The sequence below is a fragment of the Mya arenaria genome, chromosome 3 (assembly GCF_026914265.1).
Source record: "Mya arenaria isolate MELC-2E11 chromosome 3, ASM2691426v1".
Taxonomy (NCBI): domain Eukaryota; kingdom Metazoa; phylum Mollusca; class Bivalvia; order Myida; family Myidae; genus Mya; species Mya arenaria.
Genome location: NC_069124.1, coordinates 52,536,234 through 52,559,387, shown reverse-complemented (window position 1 = coordinate 52,559,387; position 23,154 = coordinate 52,536,234). Strand labels below are relative to the sequence as shown.

The following is a 23,154-nucleotide window of genomic DNA, read 5'->3' as shown; positions in this document are numbered from 1 at the left end:
GACTCCAAGCTTGACTAGAATAAGGGCCAGTTTTATTAAACTTCGTACGAAGTCTGTTTTGCTCACGAACTTTGTACGATGTATCTCAGGCTGTTTAGCCGTTTTATTAAGAATTTCGTACGAACAAGCACCTGTTTCGTAGATCTACGAAAGCTCTTAGGGTGGCGTACGAACTTCGTAGACTAAAAAATGGCCGCCACAACAACAGAAATATACTATATTGGCGATCTTTCATTTATTATGGCGTATTTTAACAAAACCAACTGCCAATTTCAAGACAGAAGACGACTCTGTGGAATCTGCAACCCGGTGAGTAAATTAACAAATCGTTAAGACGCCGTTTTGACTAAATTTTCAGGGGACGCAACCTCGCGCCAACTGTCAAAATGTTTTGAAAAACAAAATGCTCTTATTTCGATGCATTTCAAGAGTTTTGTTGTGATAAGTACACTGGAATATAGACTGAAATACTATCCAACCATTAGACTCATGGTATTTAAATTTTACGGTGTTTTAAGTAAAACAAATAAGCTAAAAACTGACAGATGAAATGACAGTGTCTGTCATTTCATCTGTCAAAGTTTTTATAATTTTTAAATGACTTGCTTTGACTTATATTTACAAGATTATCATGTCTCTAATAGTGTTCAAAAATTCTAAATCAACATTGAAGCTTATAAATTTAAAAGTTGCCTGGGGGTGGGGATGCGGGGGGTGGGATGGGTCAAAAAGTATTTTTTTTTAAAATATCCAGATCAGCCAGAAGGTAAGCATAAGCTCTATTGGTCACAGTTGGGAGACTTGTTTGTCCCAAACTACATTTTTTTTTCAATTTTCTTGGCGTTCTGAAAACATTGCAGCTAGAAATGGGACTTGGACTGGGGACTCCTGTTTGCAAGTTTGTGCTCTATCAACTTGGCTCACAGGCCCTTAGAACTTAAAATAACTTAAAGCTTGCAGTTGAATTGTTCAACCAGCTCGACAAACTGTTCCTGATAACTTAATTTGCAAACAATCTGACCTTTGTGGGTTAGTACTGGGACACACTCATGAACGGTATAATATTAGTACGGTAAACCTGGGTGCAAAAGTGGGACAGGTTCAGATCTTGAACCGCACGACTGATGACTACTTGAGCTCAAGCAATGGCTTTATTAAAACAGAAACCACCTTGCATTTAAAGAAAAGTGTCAACCATATTTTAAGCTTCAGAAAGAAAACAGCCTGTTTATAAATAAATAGATTATTCATTTTTTATTTCAGATCCTGACATGGATCCAAGATGCTGGTAACTAGGCTGGACGGATTGTTACACAGAACTGCAGGTTTCTGGATGGGTAACTAAATTTCCATATTTCCGGTTTACTCGTGTTATTTATAAGCAAGATAAAAGTAAATACACCGCAAGAGCGAATCAAGTGGAAATCGTGCATTATGTATGTATTTACAGTCAGTTTGTAGCACTTTTTTTTACCAAATCTCAATTTAATACAAACTTTTAAGCTTATCATGCATATAGTTTGATGCACATTCTATAATTATAATATTAAAGATGTGCAGCATATATATGGAATGATCCACATCACTGGATACTGTATATATGTAACATTGCATGTGAAAATGCATAGCAACAAGTGATATAAGACTGCTGAAAAAATCACATTGCAAGTTTTCATATTTATTTTCAAAAATTGATGTTTTATGCATTTTTAAAAACATTAATTTGCGACAGAAATATGAAAAACTGCGATAAAATTTTTTGTCAGCATTCTTGTATCGCTGGTTTTCAGATGTTTACACAAAATTTGCTCATTCCTGGACAAAATATAAAATATTATTAAAACTGTTAATCTGTAAGAGTGCAGCCTTAAAGAAAACAAATGAAATAAAAAGGGTTTTTAATGATTTCTAGCAGATAAGTCTGTTGTCAAAGAAGTCTGTTGTCAAAGAACCAAATTCAAGGTATCATTATAGCCGTCTGTCATGTCAGAGACAATACACTAATTTTATTGTATTATATTTTTATATGATGTATAGGTCCTAATTATTAGGTCTATAAATCCGGCTTTAAGTGATTTTGAGTTGTTCCCTTTATTTAAATGAGAAAACAACTGGTGTTATTATACTTACTTTACAAGTGGCTCTGTGAAATATTCTGTGACTGTTAAGAGATGTAAATTTAAAATATTTTGTATATGTACTCAATTTTTTTTATCATTGTTTTTTTTGCTCTTAAATAATTTTCGTTTCAGAGACTCAGGGCCATGTCACAAATACTTCAGAACCTAGAATGAAAGTTACCGAAAGAGCAATAGACTTTCCAATCTCTACAAAATTCATCTTAACTGTTTTTCAAGGTGATACTTGAGACTACCAAAGACTTTTCAAGGACAGAATTCACAAAACAGTTTATACCACCATCTCATATCAAAGGATTGTGCTTGAGTTGAACAGCCTTCAAACAGAAACTGCTTCAACACCTTCAATGGATTCATTCTGATTCAGTTTACCCTTGCTGTGATCTGAGCAACTATTTACATCAATTCAACATTGTAAATTGTTTAAACTTGAAAATTCTGTCTTCATGCAACTCACATGAATCTATTTACTGTGGACTTTGATGTTGACTCTATACAGGAAGAAGAGACCATCTATATACATGCTGGCATATCTTTTAAAAAGGAAACAAATATTATAACCAACATACTACACTGTTATGTCATCCAAGGACTCAGCTACTGACTCAATTTATAAATACTTCAAAGAAAAAATGTCTCTGTCAATGTAATTACTGCTGTGCATAATAAGACATTTTTTATTATGCGCCCCTTCGAAGAAGAAGGGTATATTGCTTTGCACATGTGGGTTGGTACCGTCTACCGTCTGTAAACCAAAGCTTGTCCGAGTGATAACTCAACAATTCCTGGACGTATGGTCATCAAACTTGACATGAAGGTTGGGCCTGACCAGTAGATGATTTTAGGGCTCATCGGGTCAAAGGTCAAGGTCAAAGTGACCTTGAATGGTAAATTAATTTTAAAGCTTGTCCGAGTGATAACTCAACAATGCCTAGACCTTTCGTCATCTCGTCATCAAACTTGATATGGAAGTTGGGCCTCACCAGTAGATGACCCCTATTGGTTTTGGGGATCGTCGAGCCAAAGATCAAGGTCACAGTGACCTTGAATGGTAAAAGGTTGTCCAAGTGATAAATCAACAATGCCTGCCCCCATGGCCCTCAAACTTGTCTCGGAGTTTGGGCCTTACCAGTAGATGACCCCTTTTGATTTTAGGGGTCAAAGGTCAAGGTCAAAGTGATCTTGAGAGCAAACTCGACAATTCCTGGACCAATCATGCCATTCAGTCTGAATGGTCATCAAACTTGACATAAAGGTTGGGCCTGACCAGTAGATGACCCCTCTTGACTTTGAGGGTCATCAAGCCAAGGTCAAGGTCACAATAACCTTTAATGCAAAAAAGATAACAAATCCTCACTCAGGGATATCTCAACAATGCCTGAACCTATGATCATCAAACTTGACATGGAAGTTGGTCCTGACAAGGAGATGACGCTTATTGATTTTAGGAGTCATTGGGTCAAAGGTCAAGTTCACAGTGACCTTGAATACGAAAATGTTTTGAGTGATAACTTGACAATGCCTGTACCCATGGCCCTCAAACCTGACTTGGAGTTGTGTCTGGCCTGTAGATGAGTCCCTTTCATTTTAGGGGTCATCGGGTCAAACGTCAAGGTCACAGTGACATTGATTGAAAAAAGCTTGCCTGTGTGATAACATGTCAATGCCTGAACCCATGTCCCTCAAACTTAACATTTAGATTTTTGTAGACCAGCTGATGACTCATATGGATTTTGAGGTCATAGAGTCAAAGGTCATGGTCATAACACACTCTATTCTCACACTTTGAATGGTCATAATCTTAAAACTGCCTCAACGCCATCCAATGTCAGTGACTAATCAGCTGTCATTTCGGTCCATGCTTATTTCATTCAATTGTTCATATAATCCTGACAACATGGCGCTCAGGTGGGGGCATAATGTTTGACAAACATCTCTTGTTGATAATTGGCTCATTTCTTACATGTAGCTGTAACATTTTGGGCAACTTCTCAATTATTTTGTTTAAGACATTTTTCATCCAGCTCATCTAAGCCTAAGTTAGTGTTCATGTTAACTTTTATGACTGCCTGTTTATTGTACTTTTTATAAATTATTTTTAATGACTTTTTCTCAAGAACCATTTGGCTAAGTATGTATCCCCCTGAAATAGACTAATTCTTTTAGCTCTAGTTGTCTGTCTGTCCGTCTGTAACAAATTGTTTCTGCTCCATGTCTCTTTAACCTTTTGAAGGATTTGATATAACTTCCCACAAATGTACATCATATTGAGAGGAAGGGTTTATTATTATAACTGTTGAGCAGTTTCTGAACTTGACTGTATTATATCTTGCATTTACCTCAAGCTGTTAAGTGAACAATATAACATTGACCAATACAAGGAACTAAACCTTCTAGGTCACCATTTTGGAATAAAGTAATACTTAAAGCTCATATTTCCATAAGAATCTGCTCATATACAGTTTAAATAGCTTATACAAGTATATCATTTTAACATAACATCAGATCCTCCACTGTTTTATGTTTGCAACATTTTTTTTTAAACTTTGATTTATATATCATGACTTTTATGAACAAATACCAAACAACAACTCACAGATCTATACTCATTTGGGCAGAATTTTGTAAATCCAAGCATTGTCAATTGATATTCAATGCTTTTTGGCAAATTGGGGCATTTTCTGTCACATTAAAATCAATATTAACAATAAATCTCCAACTTCAATATTCTTATATTTTTGTGCCCATTCTTTGCCAATTATTTGTTTGTCTTTTGGTATACATGTATGTTTATTCATACTGTTTTTCAAAATAACGAATTAATAAAATGTTTGAAATATTTTATTTGTTCATAACTTATTTAATATAACAAAAAGATGACTGCATTATGTTTTATTTCACATCATGATCACTCATAGAGCAAGACTTGAAGAAGTATAGTGATATAGCCACAGGTGTTTGTCTGACTTTGTCCTACCCAAGAGGGCATGTGTTTGAATCCCAAGTTGGAAAACACAGTTCAAAGGTCAGTTGATGTATCCTGATTGCAGGCAAAGAGAAACACTCTATGATGGACACCTGTAAAATAGAAGATACATAATCTTTACTATAAAACGTGAAAGTTGTTAGTAAAATAAAAAAAGAAATGGTCTAACATTTTTTTTTAAATACAATTCTTGATAATATTTCTTGTATAAGTACACATTTCTCTTAAGAGATAAAAAAACATTACAGTAAAAATTTGTTTTTTTAAAAGCCATTTCTCATATTCAAATGGAATGCCTGCCTTGACAGTGATATTTTGTATTAAGATTACATATATTGGTAAAATATCGGTAGTTTGCAAGAAGCAGTAGCAAGTATTTTCTTATTTCATACTATGTTATAATGGCAATTGCATCTGTTTTTGAAAGACTGGGTCTAATAACACTAAAAAATATAATAATAATCCTACTCCACGATTACTGTTTGCATAGTTTTTGCAATAGTTGGTTTAATCATACGCTGAGATATACAGTCATACCCAATGCTTTTCAGTGCTGCAACACTGCATCTCAGATGACTGAGCTTTTCTTTCAAAAGATTACCTGCAATGAAAAACTTAATAAATCATATCAATAACAAACAAAGAGGATACTGTAATTGACAATAGGTCTACCTATTTGTAATGACAAATATCATTTGTATATTGATTAGTATATAGAATTGTTGTCACGTAACAGAGTTACTATAGAATGTGACGTAATACGTTATATTTAAGATATAATTAAGATTTAATTAAATGGATATATGTCTACATACTGTATGTTTAGTAATGTAGGGCATATTTGATTGTCATTTGAATATGAAGATGGTTGACAGCCGATCTGGTACAAATGTACAAAATGGTCATGTTAATTACAAAAACGTGTATTCCTGTGGTTGTAAAGCTGTCATAGGTAGACAACAAATTAGTATAAAAGAGATGATTTGGGATGTGAAAACGGAGGGCGGTTAGGCCAGGCAAGGAACGCGGCCTTGGGTCCTTAATGGACGGCAGTTAGGATGTGGGATTACCTTAAATGTCATGCTGTATTATATACTGATTATTATACTTAGAAAGAACGGTGAACAATATAGACTTAGAACACTTGAACAGTTGTTGGTTGGTTACTGAACGAACTATCACGAAAGTTAAGTGAGCGTTGGCATTACGCGACACGTAAAAGTTTGGTGCCTGCTGACCGAAGATATTCAAGAACAGGGTTGACGTGGAACACAACGGCGAAGTACTGACAACTATTGGATCAAATTTGAAATGAAGAAGAAAAAGGTACATGATGACAACTGCGGTTCGAGTGACTATGGACATTGCAGCGCGACCAGGCCACGGGACAAAAGTTAATGACGTTTTATTACTTTGTATTTCTTGCCTAGATATGACATGTGTTGCTATAATTTTGGGAAATTTAACGGGGCAAAATTTTAAAGTTTTGGATAATAAATGCAATCAGAGCAAAGATGTTCTTTTGAAAGAACCCCTAAGCAATCTAATTTAACAACGTTCCATATTATTTAGTACAATAAAACCATTTGATTTAAATAAGAATAAACTGAAGAATGAGTATTTAAGGTAACAAAGATAAAGATATTGAGAAAATCGATAAAAAAAGTAAAACAGGTGTGAAAAAAAACGTTGTTAAATCCAAACGAGGAATCATTTAAGTACATTATTGAATAACTAGATGAAAAAGAAAACTAAGTCATTTAAGGACATTAATTGAATAATTAACATGGAAAGAAATGTAATTAAAAGAAGTTTGAGTAAACTTATTTAGCAGGTCTAACATTAATGAAAGTTGCATAAATACAAAAAATAATGACTTATACTCAGGGTTTAGTGCAAACACTGAAGATAATACAAAATGAGATATTTTTATGTCGAAGAAGGAGACAAATGGCAGGTTTTATTACTTCAGTTGTCATGTAACTGTAAGTCATTGTCAAACAAATCAGATAGGTGAATGAATTCAATGTTACCTGTAATTGACTTGACATTAATGATATGAAATCATTAAAATTAAGTAAGGTTATAGTTGTGTAAATAATTGTAGTATTTTGTCAAGATATCATTTTATATTATATTGAGTAAATTGGTGATGGTTTTAAAGTTTTAAAAATCATATAAATAAATCATTGTTTGGATCATAGTAAGGTCTCAGAGAGAAAGCGTGCAAAACGAAAAGTAATTTCTTAGATGTCATTATATAAAGTGTATCGCCTGAATACGGCAAGTGATTTTCTTTTTCGAAATCACTAATAAAATTGTTTGTTAGGTAGTAAGTAATCTAATTAAATTATTTAAGTAACTCACAGATTAGTTTGGTAAAACTAATGAATCAATTATAAAGTTGTAAGTTATCAGATGATAAGCATGACGGTAACATGTTAAGCTAGAGTTTAGCTTTCTTATAACTATGAAGATGTACAAAGTTGTACAAAGATAAACAAAGATAGTGGTCAAGAAAGACCAGGTTTCTTAAAAGTGATTGGAGATGATACGTTCAAGATATTGAATTTCAACAAAATTGTTGGACTCCTGTGAAGTCACATAAGGGTGTGAGTTATTTAGTAAATTAATTGAATCACTTATGTATTAGTTTTCTTAAAATAATGGAATAATTATGAGATTAAAAGTTTTCAAATGATAAACATAACGGATCATCAATCTTGTTCTAAATATCTGTGTTAGTTATCGGCTGATAAGCATGCAGGACAGAACGGAATTAATGCACATGTTGAATGAAAGGGTGTTTTAGTGTGGTAAAGCTAACATATAAGCTTTGTAAAATATTGCATAAAAAAGGTTCTTAATAAAATAAAATGTTGTTCATGAAAATAAAACGTTTCACAAAAAACAACAACTAAGGTCAAACATTCATTAAATCAAACATACGAACACTTACGCGCAGATACAGTAATTAATTATAAATGGGGCCACTTTCAAAATATAAGCCTGCTTGAAAATATCAACATAAAATTTCATGGTAATAGCAACACCTATGTCAATGAAAGGTTTTTAGAAGTACAGGTAATATGTCACGTGATACGAACAGTCAATGTCAACATACTTCTTCAGCGGATATCGAGATAATATACCTACTGGCGATAATGTGTTAAGTGGTCATCGGTGTTTCATAAAGGATCGAACTATATTCTGGTATTGCGTATGTGATGTGCTAACCAATTGGTTACACTTCGGAATATCCAGAGGAGCTAAGCACACATTCTCGTATGACCTGTGTTCGGCTTGACGTCACATGATCAAGTCTTTAGGACCGTGATGATTCCTGTGTGATGGACAACACCAACTTGAGATCGTTAGTATCTTCAATAACATGAACACTTGCACACATCTATCTAAGTACACTTCCAGAATTAGCAGTCGTATAATGGCAGAACATTTCGAGTCGGTGGGGACATTCTACAATCAAACAACCCCTTGGCTATAAACTCTACAGCTACAACAACACGGCAGCAGCAACAACAACAACGATGATTCCCTGCCTTGAGAATGATAACATGAAAAGCAGCGCTACATAAAACATTGACTAATTACCAAATTTGACAACAGTACTGTCAGTGTTAATTACTTGTACTCAATATGCAGTGTTATTTTCTAATTGTTAACTATGTTTATTAATTACCTGAGGGCTAATTACCAATTAGTCTATATTATGTCAGACATTTTGACAAATAACGTGTCAGTTTACTTTCTATTGCTTACGAAAAGAAAATCTTGCATTAAAAAGGGACGGTATCTATACAATTTGATATCATTGTTTGAGATTTAGGCACAGATTTTCTTTTGCGTATCTTTTTTTGTCGGAATTACTTTTTTTTAATTTACCTGTTTGGGGTTGAGAAACATACTTTCCTACGATTTTATTTATCTATTCAATTATAACCATTGTTTGGGGTTGACTCAAAGATTTTCTTAAAAATCTTGATAAAAAAGGGACGAATGTCACGTAACAGAGTTACTATAGAATGTGACGTAATACGTTATATTTAAGATATAATTAAGATTTAATTAAATGGATATATGTCTACATACTGTATGTTTAGTAATGTAGGGCATATTTGATTGTCATTTGAATATGCAGATGGTTGACAGCCGACCTGGTACAAATGTACAAAATGGTCATGTTAATTACAAAAAGGTGTATTCCTGTGGTTGTAAAGCTGTCATAGGTAGACAACAAATTAGTATAAAAGAGATGATTTGGGATGTGAAAACGGAGGGCGGTTAGGCCAGGCAAGGAACGCGGCCTTGGGTCCTTAATGGACGGCAGTTAGGATGTGGGATTACCTTAAATGTCATGCTGTATTATATACTGATTATTATACTTAGAAAGAACGGTAAACAATAAAGACTTAGAACACTTGAACAGTTGTTGGTTGGTTACTGAACGAACTATCACGAAAGTTAAGTGAGCGTTGGCATTACGCGACATTGTATATTAAAACATATTTGAGTGTGTAAACTTACATACTTTAAGGAAACAGTTCAAATAATATTCGCTAACTAAACTCGTTACATGAACAAGATAATACATACAAACATATTATAACAATATTTAATTTCATTATATGCCTATCAATTTCCTTTTAATATCCAACAGTGAAAATAGAGCACGCCGTATTGAAAATCAATGTAATACTGTCGTTTTCTGATTCCGTATTGAAGTCTAGGAACAACTTTCGTGTTGCTAAAAGAGCGTGACAAAAATAACTGGTAAATCCTGTAAAATTAGGTACTTTAATGTACTGTCGTCACCAGCATGCAAATATTCAGAATTATAAGGGTAAGCACGAAGCAGAGAACACTTCCAATCCATCTAGACAACTTGTTGTTTGCCAATTGGAAGCTTATAAATTGTAACATTATCATAAACATGAGCAGCTCGCCAATACAAAGGAGAAGGCGAATTCGCGCCATCGGTATTAATAGCGACTGACTCACGAACGTCCATCAATTCTGCATATAATGATCGTTAAAAAATCCCTTGTGCATTCACTTTGTTAAAATGGCCGCGTTACATCTTCATGAAATGACGATTACTGTCGAGTAATGTATACTAACAAGTACCGTTTATGTTTCTTATTTTTGGTGCTGTGACATTTAATAATTGTTTTCGTATTATCAATTTGTTAAAGTGAATTCTGTTACTTCTGACTTCGTTTCACTGGAGTAGCCTCACTTGCCTTTAATACACAAACGTTCGTAAAATATTCATACGCGCAAGCCATTCCAAATTTGGACAAAATCAAATTGAAACCGGAAAAAACGGAATAATTAGATAGTAAGGTATTTATAAATGGTATTGTACGATATGACGCTTCTCTAGAGAAGTACATCACGTCTCATTCGATGAGTCACCAGGTTTACAAACCGATTTCGACGTGATACAGGTCACCAGAAAAACGTCCTATATCCCCTATATATGGTTCAATAGGCTAGCTTTTCAAACTCACGCGCATGATTTTTGAGTCGACGAGTACTGCATATAATCAGTTGTATACTACCCGATATGATAAATACACTTTACATGAGGGCATTTAATCGCTAACCGTTGCTTGCGTGATATACATCAATCTTGACCTACGCTATCGTGCGATATGGACTAGACGCTAACAACGTAGTTTGATATGACTCTGTACTTCAACATTCTCTATATATCATATTGAAAACCTGATAGCAAGCAATTCATATCTATATTTTATATATCTATATATGTACGAAAGCGGTTGTCCTAAATGTATGTGATTATTTTCTTCCTCTATGAAGTGTTCTGTAATCTTAAATTGGACTAACTGTCTCGGAATGTCTTTTTAGAAAATGTTTAAAACATGTTTGCGCAAGTAGAAACAACTGTAACAAACGCGAGCATATTTCTATCACATTGTTTTAATAGATCCGATGCAGTACTCAGTGAACTCGAGTGAAGAAGCTGTCTCTTGTTGTTCAATTTGGAATGCCTGCTGTTCTATAAAAACACACAACGACGATGATAAGACATTAGCGACAAATGCAGAAGATATATACTCAGATCCGGTTGAGAGACAGCCAAGTCTTAGGTATTTTTTTTTCAACTTTCGTTCTCTGTTTTAAACGTAAGATATGATGAGTTTCATTTGCCACGACAGATCATGCTCAACAAATGTTCATTTCAGAAGATAAGGTGACCGTATCGGACGATAACTGAAAATATTTTACTGTCAGCAAATAAGCAGTTTATTACACGAGCGGATCCAGAGGGGCCCGCACCCTTAAATCTGCCAAGATTTCTTTTTATATCAATGTCGGTGAGAATATTAGGTAAAAATTACTCTAGAATAAACTATAAATTTTCCAAATTTTCTTCGAGAAATATCCCAAATCCCCATTCATAACATTTAAAATTTTATATTTCGGTTTTGAGCGAGAGGCGAATGTCAAAAGGTTGTGCCCTTAAGTTACGTCCTGCATTGTGAGTCGATTTATTCAAGTATTTTATATCAACCAACACCAATTTTGATAACCCGTTCATTGGCTTTACTGCTCAAGATTACGGAAAATGCTTTGCATGGTGTTTTATAATTTCGCAAAGAAGTTGTAAAGCTCAGACTTATTATGTCACTCCCATTCATGGGGAGACATATTGTTTTTGCTCTGTCCATCAGTCCGTCAGTCCGTCCGTCAGTCTGTACGTCACACTTCGTTTCCACTCAATAATTATAGAACACTTAGACCCAGGAGCTTCATACTTGGTATGCTAGTTGGTCATGACTAGTGAATGACCCCTATTGATTTTGAGATCACCAGTGTAAAGTTCATGGTAGCCGTGACCTTGAGGTGAAGAAACGGTTTCCGTTAAATAACTAAATATCATTTTGGCCCAGGAACTTTATTCTTGGTATGCTAGTTGTTCATGACTAGTAGATGACCCCTTCTGATTTTGAGATCAAAAGGTCAAAGGTGAAGGTTACCTTTAGGTAAAAAGCGATATGTTGGCGGGGACCTTAAGCTTAAAAATGGTTTCTGCTTAATAACAAAAGAACGCTTATACCCAGGAACTTCATTATTGGTATGCTAGTTAGTCATGACTAGTAGGAGACTCAATTGATTTTGAGATCAGTGGGTTAAGAGTCAAGGTCACCGTGACCTTTAGGTGTAGAAACGGTTTCCGCTCAGTAACAAAAGACAGCTAGTTGTTCATGATTAGTAGATGACCCCTATTGATTTTGAGATCAGTAGGCCAAAGGTCAAGGTCATCGTGACCTCGAGGTAAAGAAACGGTTTCCGCTCAATAGCTAAAGAACGCTTGCACCCAGGAACTTTATACTTAGTATGGTAGTTGGTCATGACAAGTAGATGAACCCTATTAATTTCCATATCAGTAGGTCAAAGGTCAAGGTCGCCGTGACCTTGAGGTGAAGAAACGGTTAATGCTCAGTAACTACAGAACGCTTGCACCCAGGAACTTCATACTTGGTGTGCAAGTTGGTCATGACTAGTAGATGACCCCTGTTGATTTCATGTCTATCATCTATTTTTTCTCAGCTACGACCACACAATAGGGGAGACAAACGCTTTTTCAATAAAGCAATCTCTAGTCAATGTTGTTTTTCTTTATTTCAGTGAAATAACCACCCTTAGACAAGAAAATAATGAGCTACGAAACAGGTTCGTAAGTTTTCATTTTCGATAATTACAACAAATAAAAATGAATAGTTTCATTGTGTTTTGCTCGACCGTCGTCCATGTTATTTCTCCATGTTCTTGGCATACTAGTTTGTTTTGAATATCATAACAAATGTACCATCTTCGGAAATAATTATCTCGTAGGCATCAGTCATCTTTCCTGAACTCCGTACAGGTAACCACAAGAGATGAAAACGAACTTGCCTTGTTTCACACAAACCGCCAATCACTTGTGCATGTAGCTCCCGGGGTTAGTGACCACGAAGCTGTGCTTACGCAAATCTAAACATTGTTTGTTTTAGATCCTTACACACGTACAATGCTACTTAGGAAAAAAGACACTTAAAAAAAGTCTGACCACTTTACATCTAGATTAACAGTAATTTAATCACATCAACATTAAGCACTTTGTACATACACGAACAAGTCATTTTAAGGCTGACATCGACTTTTTTTCTCGACCATGGACCTCACACTAAACAAATCTAATGTCTAGACGAAAAAGAAGACACTTAGTAAAGTAAGATCAACTGGTTCTGCATCAAAAATTACCCACGACCTAAAGCTATAGACAATTAGTTAGTTTGAAGTGGATATGCCAATAACACATACAGCAATGATGTTACAACTTGATCCTTAATAGCGTTATTTAGTAGTTAAAGCGAATCGACGTGACAGCAGCGAGGTTTTTAAAACATAACTCCGAAGTGTCTACTCAAAAATGAGATCATGGCACATTTTGAGAAACTTTGGATGAACAGCAACCGGCACCATGGGATTTTGGAAAAGCCAGTTGATCTCACAATACAATACCTTCTGTATAAATGGATGAGATATATGACGTGCTTCTTGACTTCGGCAAGGCTTTCGATAAGATCCCTCACAGTGGACTAGTCCGTAAGCGAGAGCAATGTGGTATTCCAGATAAATCCTTTCCAATGAAATCCCAGTCAACATAAGCCAACATGTCTTAATCGATGGAAACAAATTCGACACCTCTAATGTGGAACCCGGTGTACAATAAGGGTGACCTACTTGTACTTCTGAACATCAACAACATACCGCTACACATTACCTGAATAGCTCGCCTCTTCTCAAATGATTCTACAGAACGTGGGCAAAACACATATTGGACATTGGTATAAAAATATCTAACAAGATGGATGTCTCTGCAACAGCTAAAACAGCAGCATTGCCTTTCTGGGCAACAAAGCCAGCCGACCATTAAGGTTTATGGATAACAAACCTTCGTTAGACCCATCATGGTGTATGCAAATCCTGACTACCATCCACACACTTAGACAAAGCTAGCGCCGTCAGAAGCAAGAAATTGACAGTAATTCCTAAATAACCTTTTAGAGAAAAGATAGGAAAAAGATTTCTTAGCCTATAAAAGACTATGCTATTTTCTGCCTCTTCAAGTGTGAAATATTTTGGATTTGCTTGTATAATAACGACGCAATCCTTGACCAAATTTAAAAAATATTCCTAACTCTGTATAAACTACATTTAATTCAACTGAAACCAGATCCTCCGCGTTTTTGTTTGTCATAAATGTTGCAAATATTTCAGATTAAGCAGATTGGTGTCAGCTCAACTAACAAACAACAATCCAAATATCGTCGACCTCAATGACAATAACAGACCTACAAAACTGGCCGAGCAGTACTCAGAACTTTATGACAATGAGTGGACCGAATGTTATGAGCGTCTCACGAAAAAAGTGTCGTGGAAAGAAGAAGAGACTATACTTTGGATTAGGAACCTCTTTCTTGTATGCTTTCTTTTAAAACCTAAATAATTATATATGTATGCATGTTCTAAATCTAATTTTGTATACAAATTATAAATTAATATGTTACTGCACAAGTACATATTTTTTGTATTAGTCACCATAATGCACTTTATGCCTCATGGGTCTATGACATTCTTGTTTATTATAAATAAAACTTGGAACTTGAAAACTTAAATCGTCATTATATAACACTACTATAAGCACTTACACTCAGTGATTAATCACGGTGTCCATTATTGAGTTCTTCTTATGAGTAGTTGTTTAAAAAATGTTTTCTTTTTACCTTATGTGAAATAAGATTAATGACTATATCAATGTACAGCCGAACACTTTTGACTCGAACTCGCTTGGTTCGAAATCCTCGTTGGCTCTATTTTCTATATACTAATTGCATTACCGCTTGGCTCGAATTTTTAGGTTCGACTGTATAATATAATACATTTTTCAGACAATCTTTGAATCTTGTCGTATACGGGCAGAAGATGATTTAGAAGAGGTACAAACATTGCTTCAAAGTTTTCAGGTAGAACTTCCTTATTGTCATTAGTTTGAACAAACAATCATATGATAAATAACATTTTTATACCACTGAGTGTTGTTACGGTATTAAATAAATGCCTTTTTACAAACCTATGCTGGTCGTTTGTTGATTTCTTACTAGCTAGGGATATGACAGTTATAACCGAGCCTGGTATAATACATTATGATAAATAATAGCTTTAAATCTGATATTGTTCTTAGATATTATGATAGAACACTAGTATGTTAAAAACAGTTGTTGTTTTTTTTCAAATATGAACAGGAAATGCTAAATTTTGAAACTTCAAGATATTGTTACAAATGCATGTGTTATTTGATTAGTTTTAAGCTTGTACGCATTTTCTTGTTAAATCATTTGTAATAAATTGTTTGTTACAGCCGCAGCCCAACATAGAAATGATGAAGCAATTGAAAGAGAACAGAAAGAAAACATTCCGAACGCATTTGGTCAGAATAAAACATGTAAGTCTACACATGATTGGTGTTAAAAAACAACAAAGCGGTATCCATAACTTTATATTAATCATACGCGGTATCCACAATGTTATTGTAATCATACGCGGTATCCACAACGTTATTGTATTCATACGCGGTATCAACAACGTTATTGTAATCATATCCACAACGTTATTGCAATCATACGCGGTATCCACAACGTTATTGTATTCATAATAAACACAACTTCAATTTAAGAGCTTTTCAAACAGAATGTCATTTATTTACCGTGGACGACTCACATTTAATATAACATCATAACATTGAGTACAAATACTATTCCTTTTCTCCATTAACCTTTTTTGTTTTGCGTTAATTATGAATTGAATAACATGCATGTATTCATATTATGTGACATAATTTGCTGTACTTTAATGTAAAGAATTATCACATTAAAATCCTCAGTTTAACATTTAAGATGCACTCCTACTCCCAAATATAATTTACCACAATTTATATTATTGTTTTGATATACCAAAAATATGTCGAAAACAATGGTTATTATGAAAGATACCGAGTTTGATTTGAAAGAAATGTGCATAAAACACGGTATTTCTATCTTATGGTACTATAAAAGATCGCAGTAAATCTTTTAGCATTCACCAATCATTTAATATTATTGCGATTTATGTTATTAAATACAGGGTAACAAACTTGTTATCAGTAATAAAATATTTTTATAAATGCATTATTTAGTATGTAGTTATAGGTTTATCAGTCAAATTTGATGTTTGTTATACATGTGTATGTGATTCTGAATAAGAACCCACTTTTAAACCGTTGTTACAGAAGCTCCTCGAAGACATACGCAAACGTTTCTCAGAATCTGAGAATGCCATCGACTTGTCACGCACATTTATTGACGAAAGTATTGAGTTGTGTTGGCTCATGGTTATCCAAGACCCACCCGTTTGGGTAGATACAGACGTAGACATACGCGGAAAAGCCTTTGATTATAACCGCTACAAGCCATATACAGTTAACGGAAAACACGTTGATTATGTTGTGTGGCCGGCGATGTTTCTGCACGAAAGAGGTCCTTTGTTATTCAAGGGCGTTGCACAGGGGACGAACACTCCAGTGAAAGAGAACAATAGCAGTATGAACATCAATACTGGCACCGATGATATAAAACCTGTTTAAACATATACATGTGGAAAACCACTAAACTTAAAATACTGTTTTTAGCGATTATTTACATAAAAATATATCGCTTATTTATATTTTTATATTTTCAGGATATTGTTTTCCTATTTGCCTTTTAAAACCCGCATATTAAAATTATCTAAAGTAGATAAATTCGATTTTATATTGATATAAAATCAGCAATTTACACAATGGCAGCTTATCAGACTGGTTTTGCAAAACACTGGCACTTAGTCCAGCCGTCTTAGAAATATATTCTCGAACGAGTACGTGTCAAATAAGCAAATCATGGCTACTTTTAATATTCGTATAATTACAACTTTGAGTAGGTGCGAGTAAATGCTTAAATCCTATTGGATAAAACAACCCAAACCCTTCGGTGTTAATGCAAATTAGGTGTAATTTTTCAAACACTTCATACATCAATGAAACGCAGAAAAACAATGTTCATTCTTAAGTAACGTTTGAAACGTTTGGCTTGAGGAACACAGCGACAGAAATATTTGGTCACCAATGGAATATCTTCAAACATCATGATCGTTTTACAATCGCTTCAGGCCGATAGCAATGTTAAGCCAACCACATATTTTGCTTGTGAAGTGCCAATTTATGACATCAAAATAAATTATATACCGCGTTCTGCATTGAAAGTCGATGTATTGAAGCGTTATTTTCCACATTATTTCATTAAAACGTTTCAAACAAATGTACTGATATAAGCAGGAAAATGGGAAATGTGGCGTTGTATGGGAAATGTGGCATTGGATGGGAAATGTGGGACTGTAAGGGAAATGTGGCGTTATACGGCTAATGTGGCATTTTTCCGGAAATCTGGCATTGTAGGGGAAATGTGGGATTGTATGGTAAATTTGGTATTGTAAAAAAAGTGGGAAATTGTGGCATTGTAGGGGATATTTGGCATTGTAATGAAAATATGGCTTGTTACGTAAATGTGGCATTGTATTGGGAAATATAGGGAGATGTGGCATTGTTGGGAAAATGTGGCATTCTATGGGGAAATCTGGCCTTGTATATAGGGGAAATTTGGCATTGTAGGGAAAATGTGGCGTTGTATGGTAAATGTGGCATTGTATTGGGGGAAATGTGGCATTGTATAGGGGGAAATGTGGCGTTATAGGGGATATTTGGCATTGTAATGAAAATGTGGCTTGTAACGTTAATGTGGCATTGTAATGGGAAATATAGGGAAAGGTGGCATTGAAGGGGAAATATGGCATTGTATGGTGTATGGTGAATGTGGCTTGTAGCGGATATGTGGCATTGTATTAGGAAATGTGGCATTTTAATGGAAATATGGCACTGTATGGTAAATGTTGTATTGTAGGAGAAATGTTGTATTGTAGTGGAAATCTGGCATTGTATGGTAAATGTAGGGAAATCTGGCGTTGTAGGGGAAAATTGGCATTGTAGGGGAATTGTGTTATTGTAAGGAAGATATCGCATTGTAGTGAACATGTTGCGTTTTAAGGGAAATAGGGCATTGTTTTGGAGAATTGTGGCATTGTATGGGAAATGTTGCACTGTATGGGGGAATTGTGGCGTTGTTAGGGCGTTGTAAGGGAAATTTGGCATCGTAGGGAAAATGTTGGCTTGTAGGGGAAATATGGCGTTGTAGAGGAAATCTGGCATTGTAGGAGGAATGTGGCATTGCACGGGAAATGTTCCAATGTATAGGAATTGTGGTATTGTAGGGGAAATGTGGCTTTGAAGGAGGAATGTTGCATTGTAAGGGAAATGTGGCATTGAATGGGACATGTGTTTTTGTAGGGGAAATCTGGCAGTGTAGGAAATTTGTGGCATTGTCGGCGAAATTTGGTAATGTAGGGGAAATGTTGTATTGATGGGAATATAAAAGTGTTGTATTTGGGTTTATTTTGCGATAATAACTAGAATGCAGACCCATATGATGTAATGTGTTCTTACGGTGAGTGATACGTTAAAAGTTGCTTACGCTTCTTTCTAATGACTTTTATCTACTTGCTTTTGATACGATGCCAAAAATGGAAAATTAAAACATTTGCTTTTGTCACATTTCACACCGTAATGCCATGGCTAGCATTTGAAAGCATTCTCATGCAAAAGTGTAAATATTTCATTTGTATTTTAACAACAATTGTATCAGAGACAGTTGTAAAGTGTAAAGTGTAACTAACCAAAAGCATGGCGTCGGCATACGATTTAAATCAGGTAGTTGTATTACTGATTTTAATTAATTTATACTGTTCTTTGATTGTGAGCTCAGCGCGAGGTATCGAAAACAATTAAAATATTATAAGCTTTTACAATCAGCGGCTGGGGAAATGTCAACGTATTGTTTATGAGAAATGATGTCAGTATCTTTTATAGTGATATTGCAAATTTGATTCACAGCCTAAAGGTGTTATATCAGGGCGAGGCATCATACTATGCAGTCCCGAAACATTTTAGTCATTTCCTAACTTATCATTTTCCTTATTTAAGTTTCTGACTGGTCGTGAATAATTTTCATAATTTGACAACGTCAATTTTAAGAAATCTACTTTAGCAAGTGAATTACTTGAGATGGTTTTATGAACACCAATCATTTAGGTCTATTTAATTCAGTGTGTGTATACCACGTGATAAATTACGTCATATATGCTACGTCGGAAGGCAACATTTTGCTACAAATGGACACTAAAACAAAGATAACTGTTGTTTTACAACACCAAATTAAATAAAACAAAGGGCAGTTTATGCCGCTTAAAGAGCCCCGCCTTCGTTTTATTACCGGAGTTTGATAAGGTGATTAGTTTCATCAAACACTTCAACAAACCTGATTCCAAACTTATGTTTTGACAGTGCTTCGTCAGACGGCCGTATTGTGAAAAGGTTTGTCATAGTGTTTTAAGAAACTAAACTCTCAATCAAATTCTGGTCAAAGGCCGGAGGCGGGGCTCCTTAAGCGGACAAAGCTGTGCTATGTTTCATTTAAAATGGTGAAGAAATGCTGAAGTTATCTTTGTTTAAAGTTTTCATTCGAAACTAAATTTTGCCTTCCGACGTAGCATTTATGACGCAATTTATCACGTGGTAAACACACACTGCTTTAGGTCTATATAAATATTAGATTTCGTTCGCTACAAGGGCATACTACGGTGGCACAGAGGTGACATCCGCAACACTTAATTTATATTGTGGCCACAACTTAGTAAATTGTGGCCACAACTTACTAACTTGAGGCCACGACTTAGTAAATTGTGGCCTCAATTTACTAAGATCAGATTTTAGATCAGAATTATGTACTTGTTAATGAGTATTTGTTTGGAATCTGGAGAATACATACATAATGTAAAAACAAACGGCAACGCCCCCTTGCACCGTGGATATAAAACAGTAACAACAAAACAATAACTATATTGTCGGCGAATTACTGGACGACTACACAGAACCTAATGCGTCTCGTAATTAGAACCCAATAACAGAAAAATACCCAAGTCAAATTTCACACAACAATTTACAGATATTTTGTTTACCCCACCCACGCCTCAACAAACTATTCGTACCAAACTGCTCGTGATCATAGATAAACTAAGGCTTTGCAACTTGTGAAAATATGTTTTTCTATGAAACTCGAGAAATAAAATACGATCTTACACTAAAATAAACAAATATCCTCTATTTATTTTACTCATTTAATTGCCCATTCTCTCATAGACGATTTATTCACAGGCAATAGGTAAAACAAAAACAAAATAAGTATGGGGCTGTATTAAAAAAAACATATTAGATTTAACTTAATTTCAAGATTCAATTACTTGTAATGTGTTTTAAATTGACACTAAATATAACTGGCTAATCGACTGATTTGTATCAGTGGCATTAAATAGGGTATGGATAATAACTTCTTAAATGTGGCTTCTGGGGTACTATTTTCGATATATTAACAATATTATGAAATGGGTATTTTTTTAATAATATATGATTATAGGACTCATGTTTCGGTTGTTCCAGTCAAAGGAGGAATGATCAGCTTGCAGTTATGGTCATATTGATTTAAAGAAAGAAACTACATGTAATCCTGACCGTAACTGCAAACTACAGTTCCAGTTTGATAATTGTTACTGTTACTATACCGTTAATTGTAGTGTTCTAACATACAGAGTAAAGCAGCCGGCTTACTCTTTATCCCGGAGAGTGGACTGACTTGGGCAGACAAGAATCTATAAAATTACCCGAATCAAATCCTGTCGGCAATGCAGCTTTAAGACTCGATACATTTAGCGCGTGTCTGTTTGCCATAGCTGCAGAAACCTAACTTCCAAACAACGACCGACGCATTCAGATAGACACTAGGACGCAGACAGTCGACTCTTGCAGTTGTCGCACACTTTGGGCAAATATGCAGCTGGTCGGTATCTTGCTGCTTCAGTTACTTGCGACGACAACGGATGAGGTTTCAACCCAAGACTATCAGAAGTACACGGGTTCGGCATTGACGGGAACAATTTTAGATAAGACGACAGCGCGTTCGGCCATGAGGTGCAGCTCGCTGTGCGCGCAACACGGAAATACCGGTGAAAGCTGCCACGCGGCTCGCTACAACGGCGAGACACGTGCTTGTGAACTGATGTCACGCAGTAGCAGTGGCAAGGAGCGGTGGCTGAGTGACGGCGAGTGGAAAATATACACGAATCAGGTACGATGAGTGTCCGTTATGTTCGTGAACAGTTGAAATACGTAATTATCTAATACCATATATTAAAGCTGCACTCTCACAGATTTACCGTTTTTACAACTATTTTATTTCTTGTCTTGGAATGAGCTAATTTTTAGGTAAATATCTGCAAACCGATGATAAAAGACTGCTGAATAAAGAATAAATTGCAGATTTTTATATTTCCGTTCGAAAATTAATGTTTTATGGCTAAAAGCGTTACTTACGGTTTAATAAAAATGCATAAAACATCATTTTTTAACTTAAATATAAAAATCTGCTATCTAATTTTAGTTAGCAGCAGTCTTATGTGACTGCTTTTCAAGCATCTTCGCATAAATTGGCTAGTTCCAAGACAAAAAAAAAATAAAAGAAAAGTTGTTAAAACGTTCAATCTGTGAGAGTGCAGTTTAAAAGCTCACTGGGATTGTTTTCGTTTAGTAATGTTGCGTTTTGTTTAACACGAGAAATTTTATGATGAATGTTATTTTTTGTCAAATTTTCATCGCAATCAACGGCAAACATTGACATAACTTGACATAACAAAAAGGCTTCTAGGAACAATGGTACCTGATATATCTGATAGTGCCGCATTCGGAACTCCTTTGCCATTTACTATCGAAAACGACCTCGGATGTATGCTGTCCATCAGTAGAAGTAATTCTTAAATTTTCAAATTAAATTATTAATTAATCTAAGTGTTTTAATGTGTATTTGTATTATATTAGTTTTAAATTGATTGCCAGTGAGGTGTTTTATAGCAAGCATAATTAAGATTCTCAGGAGTTAAGTCGGTAAGTTTAACTGCTAAATTGAAAGTATATATTATATATTATCATATATTGGACTACTGGATAGCGGCCAGAAACGACGGCGAGAACGGACAGAGGCAATGGGACACCTGGAACTTCAACAAACCCGACTATGACCCCGGTTTCCTCAACAACTTACTAGCCCAAGGAGGCACCTGTATATTTCTTTATAGAAAAAAACAATGCAATTCCCTGGTGGGTACACACGTGTGGGTTAGGTTTGAGGTACGTGTGTGAGAAAAAGGAGTTACATGTACTACTAAACATTGCCATGGTTTACAGTGTGTATCACTGGGTATTTACTCTGAACCCTTTGTGGCTCGTTTTACAATAGAAATGATTAAGTTTCAATGTTTCAAAGTTTGATTCGCATAACATCCAGAAGGTCATGACCCATGTGGACAAATAGTATTATCAGTATTTACAGGTGAACGCATATACGAAATATAGTAAATGTCTGTACACCAATAGCAAAACATCAAGCAAGAAAGCAAAATACTTAAGTAAGTTTGACATTTTTACTTTCTATACTTATGACAATTTGTTAAATTACTTACTAAAAAAATATATTTGCATTGTTGTTCTGTAGTTGATTTCATAAAAAATCCTTTATTAATAAGGATAACATTTACTAATCAAAAACTTTGAATCTATCGAATATTGTTCATACCCGAACCAAATATTATTATCTTATAGCATACGTGTTACATAAGTATATACTTATCAATTTTCAGTTATAAATTGATAAGTACAAGCGTGTTATAAACTCTTTAAAAGTAGTATATTGGTCCAGATAAGGAGTTGTA

At 34.9% G+C, this 23,154-nt stretch overlaps 2 protein-coding genes and 1 long non-coding RNA gene across 3 annotated transcripts; all 3 read left to right on the top strand.

The window, feature by feature from the left end:
* Positions 1-380: 380 nt before the first annotated feature.
* On the top strand, positions 381-4,896 carry LOC128227078 (uncharacterized). The gene is made up of 3 exons (XR_008259763.1): positions 381-492; positions 1,264-1,337; positions 2,253-4,896. It is a non-coding gene; the product is annotated as an uncharacterized LOC128227078 (long non-coding RNA).
* Positions 4,897-10,928: 6,032 nt separating this feature from the next.
* On the top strand, positions 10,929-16,869 carry LOC128227076 (uncharacterized). The gene is made up of 7 exons (XM_052937278.1): positions 10,929-10,939; positions 11,096-11,258; positions 12,802-12,846; positions 14,437-14,638; positions 15,108-15,182; positions 15,578-15,661; positions 16,484-16,869. The coding sequence occupies exons 2-7, from the start codon at positions 11,101-11,103 to the stop codon at positions 16,835-16,837; spliced, it is 918 nt and encodes a 305-aa protein (XP_052793238.1). The 5' UTR covers positions 10,929-10,939; positions 11,096-11,100; the 3' UTR covers positions 16,838-16,869.
* Positions 16,870-21,189: 4,320 nt separating this feature from the next.
* On the top strand, positions 21,190-22,790 carry LOC128227075 (uncharacterized). The gene is made up of 2 exons (XM_052937277.1): positions 21,190-21,518; positions 22,395-22,790. The coding sequence occupies exons 1-2, from the start codon at positions 21,222-21,224 to the stop codon at positions 22,488-22,490; spliced, it is 393 nt and encodes a 130-aa protein (XP_052793237.1). The 5' UTR covers positions 21,190-21,221; the 3' UTR covers positions 22,491-22,790.
* The last annotated feature ends 364 nt before the right edge of the window (positions 22,791-23,154 follow it).